General features: G+C 52.9%; 1 protein-coding gene across 5 annotated transcripts in view; it reads left to right on the top strand.

Moving 5' to 3' along the window:
* The window catches only part of Cux2 (cut like homeobox 2), a 189,085-nt gene that overhangs the window by 156,705 nt on the left and 16,912 nt on the right, over window positions 1-15,468 (top strand). For all 5 annotated transcript variants that reach the window (XM_029477894.2, XM_029477892.2, XM_029477895.2 and 2 more), the window contains 8 exons: window positions 3,805-3,939; window positions 5,350-5,470; window positions 6,668-6,744; window positions 7,425-7,491; window positions 8,679-8,727; window positions 11,682-11,786; window positions 14,583-14,774; window positions 14,854-14,912. In XM_029477894.2, coding sequence (XP_029333754.1) covers window positions 3,805-3,939; window positions 5,350-5,470; window positions 6,668-6,744; window positions 7,425-7,491; window positions 8,679-8,727; window positions 11,682-11,786; window positions 14,583-14,774; window positions 14,854-14,912 — 805 coding nt within the window. The remainder of the gene's footprint in view (window positions 1-3,804; window positions 3,940-5,349; window positions 5,471-6,667; window positions 6,745-7,424; window positions 7,492-8,678; window positions 8,728-11,681; window positions 11,787-14,582; window positions 14,775-14,853; window positions 14,913-15,468) is intronic.

Below are 15,468 nucleotides of genomic sequence, written 5' to 3'. Positions count from 1 at the left end.
AATGACTCCCACCCCACCCCACACACAGAGCCAGTTGTGACAGCGCCACACCTTTAGTTCCAGTACTTGGAGACAGAGTCAGGCGGATCTCTGAGGTCAGCCTGCTCTACAGAATGAGTTCCAGGACAGGCCAAGTGATGCAGAGAGAGATCCTGCCTCAATCAATCAATCAATCAGTCAGCCTTTCTCAGAGTGTCTGGTCCTGCCCTGGAAATCTAGCTTGGGCTGTGGTAGGTCCCTGCCCCATTCTTCACCCTGGGGAAGTCCCATCACTGTGCAACGGTTACTCCATCTGTGGGCACAACAGATACATCATTACCTACCTCCCGTCACGGCAGTGAGAGTGACGGGTCATTTCTCCCAGGAAGTGATGGCAGCATGTGGGGGGGTCACTCTCTGTCCCCAGACTTCACAGAACATTGCTCTAGGCTGGCTGGCCCCAGCGCTCCTGAGCTCCAGTGAGCACTGGGCTCTTGGGTTGGCCATAACGGCCAGCACCTGGCCTTGCTCACCTCTTTAACTCCTGCCCTCCCTACTCTGAGGAGTAACTGTGCAGACCACACGGGAAGGGGGGGGGCTGTTTCCACCCTAAGTCACGCACCTCTCTCCCTGTCTCTTATTTATTCATTTATGTAGGTTGTGCTGAGGATCAAACCCAGAGCCTCATGCCTGCTAGGCAAGCACTCTGCCTCAGAGCCACATCCCCAACCTTAGCCAAGGTCTTATATATCCCAGGCTGGCCTTGAACATGCGTCTTGTCAGCACTCCCGGTTTATGGGGAGCCCGGGTTGAAGCCCTGGGCTCCGTGCACACGAGGCGCAGCAAGTGCTAGACCATCTGAGCCATAACCCCAGCCTTTCCTTTACTAAGTGGCCCAGGCGGCCTTGACTTTATAACCCTCACGCCCCACCCAGCCTCTCCAGCCAAGCCCAGCTCAGGGTCTTGTTTTGAAATCTCCCCATTAATGTCTCCTGAGAAGCAAGACCTGCCCGAATTTCTTCCACATCTGGTGGACACACAGCCAGCAGGAAGCCCCTCAGGGTGGGCAAAGGGCTGTCCTTGGCCTCTGTGAACAGCAGGTAGCAGGAACCTTTTCCTGCCCTGGTGTGGTCCTTTGACCTGGCCTTCTGGGCCCCTGAGCTCTAAGCTGGAAAGGTCCCCACTCCTGTGGCCTCCTCAGCCTGTACTCCACCCTCCACCCCCATGTTTATCTAACTTCCCTGACCCCTGCAAACACCCGGTGCCTCTCTCTTTTTCTTCAAAAAAACAAAAAACAAAACAAAAAAAAGGCCACAATAGAAAGCAATTCCTTGAACTTATTAAAAAATCTAGACTTGTAAATTAATTTGTTCGTGTTGTACAAAGGCAGTGCAGATGGGCCTGTTAGCACGCACACAACAAATAATTAGAGATGAATTTTTAGCTGGCCTGCCTAATGCGCTTGCTGGGTTAATTATGTCAATGTATAATTACACCAGCCCGGGGAGGCATAATGGCACACCCCGCTGAGCAGGCCCAGCCTAATGACAGGCATCGGGGGTGGGGGGTGCTGACAGTGGAGAGCCATTGCCAAGTCCTACACACCTGCTCACCTCAGTACAGGCGCGACAATGGCAACGTCCAACCTCTCTGCCACCTAAGCTAACGGGAGACAGAAAAACAACACAAGGGGCCACCTTGTTCCAGCCAGACCCGAAGGCACCCCCATGCAGGCACGGCCCAAGCCTTTCTGCCAGCAAAAAATGTTATCAAGCTCCACTTGGTCAGGCTTCAACCAGGCTCAGTGGGAAGGGAGAGGCAGGGATGGGTGTGAACTCAAGCCCCCTTTTCGGGCATCTGTCCACTAAGGGATAAGGAGATGGACTTACAGACAGATGAGGCTGACCACATGAAGGCTAGACCTGTGAAGGATGCACAGGGTCTGTTTTTGTGTTAGAAGGTGAACTCAGTATGGAGGCCTTCCTGGAGGAGGTGGCATTTGAGCGGCTGGGTAGGGTGGGGAGCATGTTTTCAATGGTATCATAAAGAAGGAATAGCAAGCCGGGCGTGATGGCGCGCACCTTTAATCCCAGCACTTGGGAGGCAGAGGCAGGCGGATTTCTGGTCTACAAAGTGAGTTCCAGGACAGCCAGGGCTACACAGAGAAAACCCTGTCTCAAAAAAACCAAAAAAAAAAAAAAAAAAAAAAAAGAAGGAAAAGAAGGAATAGCTAGGGCTTCTGTATGTTCTGAGGTCTGGGGGATGTTGTGTTAACCATTTTCTGTGTGCCTCATCACACACATACACACACACATGCTGCCATCTATGGCTAGGCACAGAGAGGGACAGCTGCTCCACAGGGGACTGTGGAGGCCATTCCTGTGCTGAGGTTTCTTACCTGCAAGGTGTCTTTCTCCTGGGCTTCTTGAGTGTGGTGTGTAAGATGGTAAGGTTGGCCAAGGCTTACATCCGGGTGTGGGCTTTCTTCTTCTTAACTGGGATATGTCACACAGCCCACGGTGCATCCACCCAGGGGTGAAAGCTTTACTGGATATAGAGAGTGAGGGGTATTCAGAGACCACATGACCAGTTTGAAGAGTCCAAGGGGCTGGACAGGTGGAAACCAGGTCCCACCAGGTGGGGGCACTCTCGTTCAGCTTGGCCCCCACAGCGCTTGCACTGCCTCTGAGTCCCTGGGCATATGGTCACTATATGAGCCTCTTTGTGGATCTACCATAATAGCAGATGTCAGTTCCACGCCAACTGAGACACTGTGGGGTTGGGGCACAGGGGTGGGGTCAGTCCCTTACAGTCATGGTGGGTAACATGGCAGTAAGCAGGCATGGTGCTGTGAGAAATAGCTGAGAGCTTACCATCTTCAACCGTGTGCAGCAGACAGAGCATAAGACTGGGCCTGGCGTCTGGGCATAGTGGCACATACCTTTAATCCCAGCCCTTGGGAGGCAGGAGCAGGCAGATCTCTGAGTTCAAGGCCAGACTGAACTACATAATAAGTTCCAGTACTACATAGAGAGGACTTGTCTCAAAACGATGGGTAGATAGATGGATGGGTGGATGGATGAATGGACAGATGGACAGACAGACAAACAAGAACGATTGAGCCCAGCATGAGCTTTAGAAACCTCAAAGCCCACTCCTGTTGACACAACTCCTCAAAGAGGCCACACCCCCTAATCCTTCCCAAACATTTCCACCAACTGAGAACCAAGCATTCAACCATACAAGCCTAGGTGGGTCATTCCCATTCCAAACCACCATAGGCGGCTGGGCATGTGCTGCCCTTGCAGAGGACCCCAGTTAGCTTCCCAGCACCCTCAGAAGATGGCTCACAGCTGCCTGTAACCCCAACTCCAGGGGTTCTGACACCTTTGGCCTCTGAAGACACCTGCACTCATGTGTGCATACACACAGGGGTTTTTGTTTGTTTGTTTTGTTTGTTTGTTTGGTTGGTTGGTTTGGTTTGGTTTTTTGAGACAGGGTTTCTCTGTATAGCCCTGGCTGTCCTGGAACTCACTTTGTAGACCAGGCTGGCCTCGAACTCAGAAATCCGCCTGCCTCTGCCTTCTGAGTGCTGGGATTAAAGGCATGCACCACCACGCCAGGCTCACACACACAGTTTTTTTTTTTTTAATTTAATCTTTAAAATAAGTTTAAAAAGAAAGAAAAAGCTGTCTGCTTTCTGCAGACATCAGAGTGACTCCAAGTGGCTCCTACAGACCGTGCCCCCAGCTTTCTGTGGAAGGGTGTCTTAGCCCCAGCCTCCCCCACATCTTCTTACCCCTCTCTCTCCCTGTCTCCCTGCAGACCCTGTCCCATCGTTTGAGGTGGCGCGGACTCTAGACGACAGACTGCAGCGTCCCAGCTTCGACCCCAGTGGGCAGCGCCTACAAGACGTGCACATCTCGTGGAAGAGGTGCCCAGAGCCACCCAGTGCCAGAGGTACCAATGACGCCACTGCGGGATGTTGGGGACAAACCTAGATGTCAGAGCTGCAGCCAAACCTGAGCAGCCTTTGGGTTGGGGGTAGGGCAGAGGGCAGGATCTGGGTGTCCCAGCCTCAGATGACACTGAATTATGGTAGCAGGGCCACAGATGCTGGTATGGTTAAGGAGAAGGTGTTTATTGTAGAGACAAGGGAGAGAGTGGCCAGGGGTAGCGAGAAGAGTCCAGAGCAGAGAAAGTAGTAGATCGAACACAGCCAGTGGACTGAACACGGCCAGCAAGAAGCAGGCACAGAGCAAGGGAGACCAAGATGGGGGGGAGGGGATGAGAGGGAGAGAGAGTGTGTGGGCTGAAGAGGGAGCAGAGCCAAAATGGCAGGGTTATAAAGAACACAAGTGGCTGGGAGCTGGGGATGGGAAGAGCTGGGGACACCATAGGGACTGTAAAGTGTCTAACAGGTACATGTGTCAGTGTGGGAGCCCGGAGGCCAGCGTGGAAGCTGCTGTGCTACCATGCACTACAGTAGTCATTTGTCCCTTCAGCCAGTGACCAGAGAAATGTCTCCTTTTGGTGGCAGGGGACCAGCTCCACAAGCCCCTGAGGAATGCTGCCTTTTGTCTAATCCCCAGGATTTGGGGAAACGGAGTCTCCTTTGGACCTGACACACACTAGCGCACAAACAGATACTATTGTGGTGTCAGTTGAAAATGGCTTGGGTGGTAGATCTCACGTATATTTTAGCATAATTTTAAAAGTAATAAAGATGACTAGGGTGGGCGTGGATGATTAAAAGGGGCCCAGGGTGTGCTGGCTAAGGCTGGAACTTTGAGAGCTTGGCTTTGTGTCCCAATCGGGATTATGACTGCTGTGACAAAACCCCACAAAACAAGTTGGGGAGGAAAGGGTTTGTTATTCGGCTTATACTTTCCACATCACTGTTCATCAAAGGAAGTCAGAACAGGAACTCAAGCAGGGCAGGAAGCAGGAGCTGCTGCAGAAGCCATGGAGGGATGCTGCTTACTGGCTTGCTTGCTCCTTGTGACTTGCTGGGCCTGTATTCTTATAGAACCCAGGACCACCAGCCCAGGGGTGGCCCCGCCCACCGTGGGCGGGGCGGGACCCTCCCCTCAGCCTCTAATTAGGAAGATGCCCACAGGCTCTCTCCAGCCCTTTATTAGAGAAGCATTTTCTCAGTTGAGGCTTCTTCCTCTCAGAAGACTCTAGCCTGTGTCAGGTTGACATAAAACCCAGCCAGCACACTTTGTGAGCGTGCCAGCCTGCAGGCCAGTGGGTCCCCACCTCCCCCGCCCCCACCCCACTGTCTCTAATGAACTGATCTCAGGGGTCCAGGCAGGCTTCTGCCTGCAGCTGTCTGGGTGCTGAGTGTGGTCCTCTTGTCTTCCACAGAGCAGAACGAGGGGACGTGTCCCACGGGGCACACGCCAGCCAACGGTGACCACCTGCCAGGTCCTGAGGACACCCTCGTGACAGACACCTTGCTGCAGAAGAATGAGGCCGAGAGACAGAAGTGAGGAGGGAGGCAGGGCAGGCTGCCCAGGAAGCCCTGGGGCAGTCACTGGCAGGAGGGAGATGGGAAAGGGTGAGGGACTCTGAGGCCGGCCCTACAACTCTCAGCTCACTCTTTGAGTCTCACTTGCCTTGTCTGGGGAATGGGTACATTCATCAGCCTTATCCAGAAGAAAGATAGAGCAGGATTATTGTTGGTGATGGTAGCAGTGGTGGTAGTGGTGGTTTAGGGTTTTTTGTTTTTTGTTTTTTTGTATGTGTTAAGACACCTCTCTGGGGTCACGGGGTCATGGAGCTCTTGTCTATGTGGCAGTAACAGAACCCAGGCATGGCTCCAGCTCTCTGGGAACGCTACTGTTTTCATCAATCTTGGTCTTAAGATTGTCAGGGGGGGCTGGTGAGATGGCTCAGTGGGTAAGAGCACCCGACTGCTCTTCCGAAGGTCCAGAGTTCAAATCCCAGCAACCACATGGTGGCTCACAACCATCCGCAACAAGATCTGGTGCCCTCTTCTGGAGTGTCTGAAGACAGCTACAGTGTACTTACATATAATAATAAATAAATAAATCTTTAAAAAAAAAAAAAGATTGTCAGGGGGTAACGCCAGGTCCACTGGCCTCATCAAGGGCCTTCCCCTTGACACAACATGAGTGGACGGTAGCCATTAGTCTCACCCAGAGAGAGTCTACCAGAACCTAGGCTCCCACATAGTTGAGCTGGCAGAAGGAAGGAATAGAAATAAAGACAAGCCACATCAATACAATGGTGAAGGAAAGTCTGGCAAGAACAGGCAGAGCCCATGGGGTGGTCTTTCTAGTGCACCAAGGGCGACATGGCTCCAGAGGGACATGGGGAAGGGATGGGTAAAGTCCTCTGTCATTGAGACTCCAGACACTGGGAAGGGTGTGACTGGCTGAGGGGAGAGGCTGGGCAAAGGCCCTGAGGTCAGAGCTAGCCTGGAGCCATGAAGGAACGGAGGTAACATCTGAGTTTGGGGGTTTGTCTCCTGTTAGGAAAGAGGCAGGTCGGCCGCCAGCTCTGTACATGTAACTTTCCTCCAGTGCCGCAAGGGCTCCTGAGCGTCCAAGCTCCAGCCGCAGGAATGGGAATAAAACCAAGGCGGCTTTGGGGGGTGACACCCACTGTGGTGGGGCCAGGTGGGTCCCGGCACAGCCCGAGCAGCCCCGTGTCTCTCCAGGGGTCTCCAAGAAGTCCACATCACCTTGGCAGCCAGGCTGGGGGAGGCAGAGGAGAAAATCAAGGTGTTACATTCAGGTATGACTCTGGCTCTGGGGGGGGGGGGGCGGGAGCCCTCAAGTGGCTTGAAGCAGCGTGGGGATGGGGGACAGGGGTGGTCAGTGAAACAATGAACTTGGGAACATAAATCTGGTGTGCCCAAAGACAGGGGTCAGAACCTGGGGTGGAACCAAATGGGGCAAACCTTTGACAGCCATGCACTAAGCTGTGTCAAAGATGGTGACGAGGGCACCTGCTACAGCCAGATTGTCAGGAAGATGGCTATTGCCCTGGGCCACCAGGCAGGGTCTGGTGTCTCCAGAGTGGGTAGCCTACCTGTCAAAACTTGGAAATGTAACTGGCAGGAAGCTGAGGCAGGAGAATTAAGGCTAGCCTGAGCGACCTAGTGTGTTCCCCACCAGCCTTGGCCAAGTTCTGAAACTGTCCCTAAAAAAACCAAACCAAACCAAACCAAATGAACAAGCAAACTGGGATTTTTCGAGAAATCTCAGCAGCAGGTCACAGACCCGGAACTCCCAAGCCTCTATGAGTCCCCCTGCCCCAGACAGGAGGGTCCCCCACCTGGCCAGGTCTTCAATCCCTCTCCCACTAAGACTGCCTCCCAGCTTGGGGGAGGGGCGGGCATGGGGAGGGGTGGGGGTGGGAGGGGGGCAGAACAACCCAGCTACCCCGCCTCACCTGGCCTTCACCCCTCCCAGCGCTAAAGGCCACACAGACGGAGCTGCTGGAGCTGAGGAGGAAATACGATGAGGAGGCTGCTTCCAAGTAAGCGAGCTGGGGACAACCGCCTCCTCCCTCTGTCTGCCACACACAAGCCTCCTCCTTCTGACTCTCTGAGCAAGTCACCCCCAGGCATGCACCTGACCCATCTTCCCTTTTATTCACACACCAGAGTCACAACACCCTTGGACCCACCTGAGTGAGGCCACTGGACAGCCTCACCCCCGACCCTGACCCGTGACCCCTGACCTCTGGTTCTACCACCTGCCCTACACATTCCTCAGTTTCCCAGTACAACCAGTGGAGGCCGAGTGACAGCATCTGAACGACTCAGAGTGCAGTCACTTCTTCTGGTTTAAGACATCACTCACGTCATAAACACTTACTGAACACCAACTGTTTATCTGGTGCTGTGCTGTGACCCTGGAGGGAACATGAAAGCGTCACCACCCTGTCCCTAAAGCAGACACAGGCAGTAGCAGGCTATGACGAAACCACTCACAGGCACCACGGAGCACTTACTGTGTGCAGTCACTGTATGGAGCATGAAATTGGTTTCTCCAGGGGAAGAGCTGGAGGCAGGGGTGGCCCAGGCAGGCAGCCTCAAATGACACACTAGGAAGTGCACCTCAGGCAGTACAGACAGTGCGTGCCTACGAAGGCCTCAAGGATGTGCAAGGATGTGAGCAGTCATGTCCCCCACGTCCCCAGGGTCCCAGCAAGCTAGGCAGACTTGTCCTAAGCCCCCAGTGTCACAGTCTGGAGGGAATGGCACCGTAGACAAGGGCCCCACCTTGGGGAGTCACTGCAAGAGCATTGTCCGATTCTTAGAGGGAAGGTGAGGAGAAAGCCCCTGTTGTAGCTCCCCAAAGATTGGGCCCTGGGCTGCCTTTAAGAAGAGCTTTGTGCAGGTAGCAGGCGCTAACCACTGAACAGCACTTGGGAGGCAGAGGCAGGCGGATCTCTGCATTCAAGGCCAAGCCTTGTCTACAGAGCAAGTGCCGGGGTAGACAGGGCTCCACTGAGAATCCCTGTCTCAAAAAAAGAGAGGTGTGGGGGAGGAGTTTTGAGACCCATTCCCCAGTTCCCAGCAGTGGAGATTTTTTTCCCCCACCCAGTATGTTTTCTCTTTGGGGAGCGTGGAGGGCGGCTTCCATGGCTCTGCACTTTTGGGCAGAGATCCGCATGGAAGCCGCCAGCCTGTCTCAGGGTCCCTTTCCTCTGTGTCCCAGGGCCGATGAGGTCGGCTTGATCATGACGAACCTGGAGAAGGCCAACCAGGTGAGCCGTGAGTGGGAGTCTCCCGTTGGGGGTAGGGGTAGGGGTGGGAGCAGGGCTGGAGGGGGGGCACCCAGCTGGGTTGCGGCTGTTTGGACCCAAGCTGTTTGGCCTTGCCCAAGCACCTACAACACCCTGATTACCGAGTATCTCCCTGTCTGCCCGTGGGTATAGAGTTAACCCCAAGATCAGCAGGCCAGTCCTGTGGCAAGGCACAGTGTCATTTTGCTTGGGTCACTGCAGAATGTCCTGTGGCAGAGTCCCTCAGATCACAGGCCTTGAGGCCAGTCTCTGTGGGCACCATGCCAGACTACGGATAACCTCTTGAGCCTCTGCTCTGGCCCCCATGGGAGCAGTGGGCACCCAGGAGAAGCAGGGCCAGGGCCTGGTGATAGTGATTTTCCTGGCTTCTGCTCCCGTGGTTGGCTGGAATTCTTTCTTTGTTTTGAGGCAGGATCTGCTGTTATCTCAGGCTGGTCTTGAACTCCCAGTTTAGCTGAGGGTGACCTTGAATTCCTGATCCTCCTGTCTCCACCTCCCAAGTGCTGGGATTGCAGGTGTGTGCCACCACATCAGGTTTATGTTATATAAACTGTGTTACTGATTGGAACCGGGTGGGGCTTCCTTCATGCTGAACAAACACTCCCAACTGAGCCCTACCTCTCCAGCCAGCTCCTGTGTTACTTCAGGGATCATTACGCTGGTGTTTGCTACTTTGTGGGTTCTTCTTTCTTCCAACCTTTTCTGCCCTTTTTTCCCTTTTAACCCTTAAGACTAAATAGGAGAGAAAAGAGGCCAGAAAGGGAGGGACCAATGTTATTGTTAGACTACTTCCTGCCGATCAGGGCTGTAGAGTTCCTTGGGCTAAGTTTGATCTTCACCATCAGGATATCTAATTTCTTCTTGTTTCTTCTTTGCACATGATGGCTTAACCTACTGCAACCAACAACCCACCTACTTCTCGGGGCTGTAGCATTATATATCCTCTGAAAAGCCCCCAGAATTCCAAATGTCATACAAACACAGAAACTATTCGCAACTGGCAAAATCATGCATTGGCATGATATTGAGAGCACTAGGCAAATCATAGTCGGCTGCTGTGGACAGTCTGAAACAGCCCGTATTCCACACCTGGGGTTAAAATGAAACCATATTCTTACAATACTTATGTATTTAAAAAAAACAAAAAACTAAAATGCCAAAATTGTCACTACAGACCTCCATTTATATCAGTTGCATAGCATTTTTAGTGGTTTTGGTTTTTTGAGAGAGGGTCTCACTGTAGCCCTGGCTGGCCTGGAACTTGGCGTATAGACCAGGCTAGCCTTGAACTCACAGAGCTCTGCCTGTCTCTGCCTCCCTCTGGAACTAAAACCACCATCACCCAGCCCTGTCTTACCCTTTCAAATAGGTAATTCACTCAAATAGTTCAAAATTCAGAAAAGACAAACCAGGGCAGATCCAAGGCAGTGCCCCTTGCTCCAGCAGCCTGTCTGACCAGTTTCTGGGCTCTCCTTCCAGGGATGTCCACCCATGTACAAACCAACCAGTAGACCCACATGAGCCTCACGGGCCTCTACCTGCCTCTGGTGGATGTACCCACCGGCACACATTCGCCTAATCTGGGACACCAGGTTCTGCTTCCCACAACAGCAAACAGATATTTCAGCACTGTGAGAACCACATTTTGTGGCAACTTAGCAACTGCAGCAGGAAAAACTGTGTCCACTTTTGGTTTTTCGAGACAGGGTTTCTCTCTGTAGCCCTGGCTGTCCTGGAACTCACTCTGTAGACCAGGCTGGCCTCAGAAATCCTCCTGCCTCTGCCTCCCAAGTGCTAGGATTAAAGGCGTGTGCCACCACGCCCAGATAAAGCTTTATTTATAAGAACAGTGGGCTATAGATTGCTAAGTCTGCTCTAGCCAGACCACTCTAGATGACTGTTTATAGTTAATGCCCACCTTTCCCCTCTCCCAACCAACACCTTCACGATTACCCTCGGGCAGACACCATCTCACACGTGCAGAAGCTGATGTGTGGGTCCAGTTCCAAAATGGGATTACTGGGGCAAGAGTTCTTTGCCCTCCGGACATGCAGATGGGGCCAAACCGATCCTGCCTTTGCAGGGTCCAGCCTGGCTGTCCGATGAAGAGGCTAGTACCCTGTGGCCAAACCCCCATCGGGAGGTGTCTTAGCCAATGACATGGCCTTGAGAAAAGAGATCATAGCCAGGTGTGGTGGCACAAACTTGTAGAGACAGGAGGACCAGGAATTCAAGGTTATCCTCAGCTACATATCAAGTTCAAAGCCAGCCCAACTATAGAAGACCCTGGAACCAATAGCCAAGTAAATCTGTGACTAGAGTTAAGCTCAACCGCGGACTCTATTTACACTGTGCCCTGCTTGCCCTTCGAGCACGAGAGCCTCCTCTGACTTTTTTTTTAATACCCCTATTCTGTAAAAGGGAAACTGAGGCCTTAGAAAGCCAAGGGAGTCACCCAGAGGCTGTGACAGCCACTGAACTGGGACCACCTCTGCAGATACAATCTTGAGCCAGAGCCAGAGAAGGGACACAGGCCCCAGTGTGGGACAGAACCACCTGGGGATGGGTGCAGACAGCCCCTTCTTGCCCTTCCCTCCCTGGCGGAAGGAGTGTTCTCACTTTGGGGGGGTCTCAGGTAACATCACTTAATCACTTAGAGCCATCCCTGGTGGCCTCTGTTCAGTAAAACCATCTCACCAGGAAAGGTGAGGTGAGGCAGCCCTTCCTTTGTACCCACCATGGGGCTCAGTGACAGGGCTTCCCAGGTCCAGGCCTGCCTGCATTCAGGACTGTGGGAACCTAGACCCTTGGAGATCCAGGGTGGTACAGGTGTAGAACATCCTTGTTTTTTGTTTTTTGTTTTTTTTTTCTCTCTCTCTCTTTCTCTCATCCTCTCCCCTCTTCTCTTCCCCCAGCGAGCAGAGGCTGCCCAGCGTGAGGTGGAAAGCCTTCGGGAGCAGCTGGCATCAGTCAACAGCTCCATTCGCCTGGCTTGCTGTTCCCCCCAGGGACCCAGTGGGGTAAGAAGGATGCACCTGGGATGTGGGGGAAGGCAGAGGGAAAAGATTGGGGAAGCCCATGTCTCTGCACATAGGGAAAGTGGGTGTCACTTGCGAGGACCGACCGACCGACATAGATGTGAGCAGGGACGCACGGGGTCTCTGAGTGCAGAGAACATTGTTAAGGTCAGCATAGTAAAGACTTACTGTAACCTGTTGTAGCAACAGGGTCTTGTTGTGTGTGCACTGCTTTAAGTTGTGCAAGATTCTGCTGACTATTGGTTAACAAAAAGCCTAGTGTCTTCCTTTGGATGCCTCCCTCGCCTTGCCTGGAAATGCCCGAATTGTTCCCAGGCCAAGAAGGTACCACCCATTGCAGGGTGTATCAGGATTTGGACCACGGGGCATTGTGAGTGGTGGCCACCAGAGGGTGCTGTTGAACACCAGTTTCATTGCCTGGTGGTCGCTTGGGAATTTTCAAGCCCTGACCAGGAACTGTAAGAAGGCTTGTATTGCCGGGCGTGGTGGCGCACGCCTTTAATCCCAGCATTTGGGAGGCAGAGGCAGGTGAATTTCTGAGTTCGAGGCCAGCCTGGTCTACAGTGAGTTCCAGGAGAGCCAGGGCTACACAGAGAAACCCTGTCTCAAAAAAACAAAAAAAAAAAAAAAAAGAAGGCTTGTATTTCAGCCCTTAAGTCCTAAACCTTACAGGTGACTCTGGTGGGACCTGCCCCTTCCTCCAGTGCTATAAAGAGCCAATTCCAGCTACCAACCCTGAGGTTCCTAAGTGAAATCAATCCGTCTTTCTCCTTTTCCTGGCCAGCACCCTCAAGAGTCCTGGGGTCACTGCCTGCCTAAGGACTTAAGTCACAACCCACAACCCATGGGTCTTGTACACCGTCAGCCTCCTTCCCGGGGTTCTGCACACTGGAGGGTTAGAGTCACGATTCCTTACATCATCCCAAGCGGCAGCTGTGGTTTCCGCCTTCCTTAGCCCATGGGCACTGATGTCACAGCACTTTCAGTTTCCTTCCCATCCACGCTAGCTTACAAGGTTATAGAGAGAACTGCTTGGCTCATAGATTGTGCTGGGAAAGAGCCAATGCTTTTGGCGGTTACCGTGTGCAGAATCTGGCTCTGCTCCTCAGAGTTCACTGCCTCTTGCGCCCACGAGTGTGCGCATCTGGTGTGATGTGTAACGGTGACTGTGGGTCTTCAATGGCCGAAAAGATCTTTACTCTGTGTGTGTGTGTGTGTGTGTGTGTGTGTGTTTGCGTTTGCATGAGCATCCAGGAAGGTAAATGTGATTCTGTCCCAAAAGTCTTTGGTGATTTACCAGGTGACTGTCCCACAGAAGCGCCTGGGGAGACAGGGGAGCTGTGGCCACCTGGGGAGGAGTCACCAGCCTTTCTTAATTAACCCCCGAGGAACCTGCAAATGACTAAGCAGCCACACTGGAATCCCCGGCTGGTTTGGGAGGCAGCTTTTCTGAGCACAACAGTGGCACTTGATGCTAATTAATTTAATGTATTAATGGCATCCGCTTCCTGTTTTAATTGGCATTTATCTCCAAGGAAGAAAGCTGGATTAGTAGTGGTGGGGTTGTTTTTGTGTGTGTGAAGAGTTTGTTGCGGTTTTTTTTCTTTCTTTCTAAGTACTTCTAAGATTGTGTAATAAAGCCAGAGAGCTGCCTGACCCAGGTCCCTCAGAACCTGTAGAAGCCTGTATCTTGTCATAGACGGAATGGAGACTCGGGGACAGTTTCCAAGACCCCTAGATGGGTGACAGGCGTGGAACAGATCAGGGGATGCCGCAGAAACACTGCCTGTGGCTGCGATGAGGCTGCTCTGGCCCTGGTCAATGGTTTCCTGGATGGGTCATTTCCCTTGGCGACGGACCCAGCACCCCAAACCTATTTTGGAATTTGCCACTGCTACAGTTCCTTCCCACTTTTACTTTTGTGTGTGTTTGTGTGTGTGTGTGTGTATGCATATACATGTACACGTATGGCTATACACATGGATCTGAGTGATCGCCTGTGTGTATTGAAGCCAGGAGACAACCTTGGATGCTGTTCCCCTAAGGCTGTCCACCTCATTTTCTGAGATGGGATTTCTCACTGACCTGGACATCATGGATTAGCGTAGGCTCACGGGTGAGCTCCAGGGGTCCAGTTGCCTCTGCTTCCTGGGTTATACCTGGAGACAACCACACCCAGCTTTTTCCAGAGATGAAATTTAGGCCCCTAATTTACCAACAGACAACTTTTTTCTCCCTAGGGTTTTTGTGGTTTTGTTTTGTTTGTGTTTTGAGACAGGGTTTCTCTGTGTAGCCTTGGCTGTCCTGGAACTCACTCTGTTCGAGACCAGGCTGGCCTCGAACTCAGAAATCCGCCTGCCTCTGCCTCCCAGGTGCTGGGATCAAAGGCATGTGCCACCACTGCCCAGCTAGGTTTTGTTTTTTTTCTTTGGGGGGTTTATTTTGTTCGATGGTTGTTTTTGTTTGTCTGTTTGTTTGTGTGTTTATTTGGAGGCCAGGGCTCACTGTGTAGCTCAGGCTGACCTGGAACTTGTGGTCACTCTCCTGCCTTTGACTCCAGCGTACAGAGGTCTTTACTGTTACACCCAGCCATGGTTGTATTTTTGACAACGCAATTCTTGAATGAAGCATGGCTTCTGTGAGGGGAACCGTGCGAGTGGCACAGCAGTGTCAGATCGCCAGATGGAAAGTTCCCTTCCACCTGAGGTCCAGGGGCGGCATGCCATGCTGGGGTTCAGCCCCTCAAAGCCACTCACTGAGAATACTCTCTGTTCCCAGGAGAAGGTGAGCTTCGCCCTGTGTTCAGGGCCGCGGCTGGAGGCAGCTCTGGCCTCCAAGGACCGAGAGATCCTGAGGCTGTTGAAGGACGCCCAGCAGCTTCGACATTCCCTGCAGGAGCTGGAGGAGGTCTCAGCCAACCAAATCGCTGACCTGGAGCGGCAGCTAGCTGCCAAGTCTGAGGCCATAGAGGTAGGTCCCAGGGTGGCAGGGGCGGGTGGTGGTGGGCTGGGAGCACGGGCCAGCTTCATTAGATCCTTTTGTCTTCCAGAAACTCCAAGAAAAGCTCGAGGCCCAGGCTGACTATGAAGAGATTAAAACAGAGCTGAGGTACCATGTTGGCTGGGACTGTTCAGAAAGCTCCTTACCTCCTCCCCCACATGCCCACTCTGGGGTCCACATCTCTCTGTGTCAAAACCAGTCCGGTCGCAGCTAGGTGTGGTGGCAAAGGCTCACTAGTGTAGCCAGCATTCAGGTGGTCGAGCCAGGAGGCCTGGCAACCCCGCCTGGGCCTCCACAAAACAAACTGGTTGTCCTCGCCTGGTTTCTGTTGCTGTAATAAAGTGCCAACATAGGCCATCTTATAGCTTATGGGTTCCATCCAGTCCCATCACCCAGGGATGCCAAGGCAGGAGGAACCTGGAGGCAGGAGCTGATGCAGAGGCCATGGAGGGGCGCTGCTTACTGGCTTGCTCGCCATGGCTTGCTCAGCTTGCTTGCTTAGAGCACCCAGGACCACTTTGGTTGCAGAGGGGCTGGGCCTTCCCATAGCAATCGTTAAATCAAGGAAACGCCCCCCACCCCAGACTGCCTATAGGCCAGTCTCATGAAGGCACCTTCTCAGTGAAGACCTCCTCTTCCCAAAAGATTCTAGCTTATGTCAGGT

Source organism: Mus caroli, unplaced genomic scaffold (genome assembly GCF_978045245.1).
Source record: "Mus caroli unplaced genomic scaffold, Mus_caroli_1 scaffold_4, whole genome shotgun sequence".
NCBI classification, from domain to species: Eukaryota; Metazoa; Chordata; class Mammalia; order Rodentia; family Muridae; genus Mus; species Mus caroli.
This window is presented reverse-complemented; position numbering and strand designations above follow the sequence as displayed.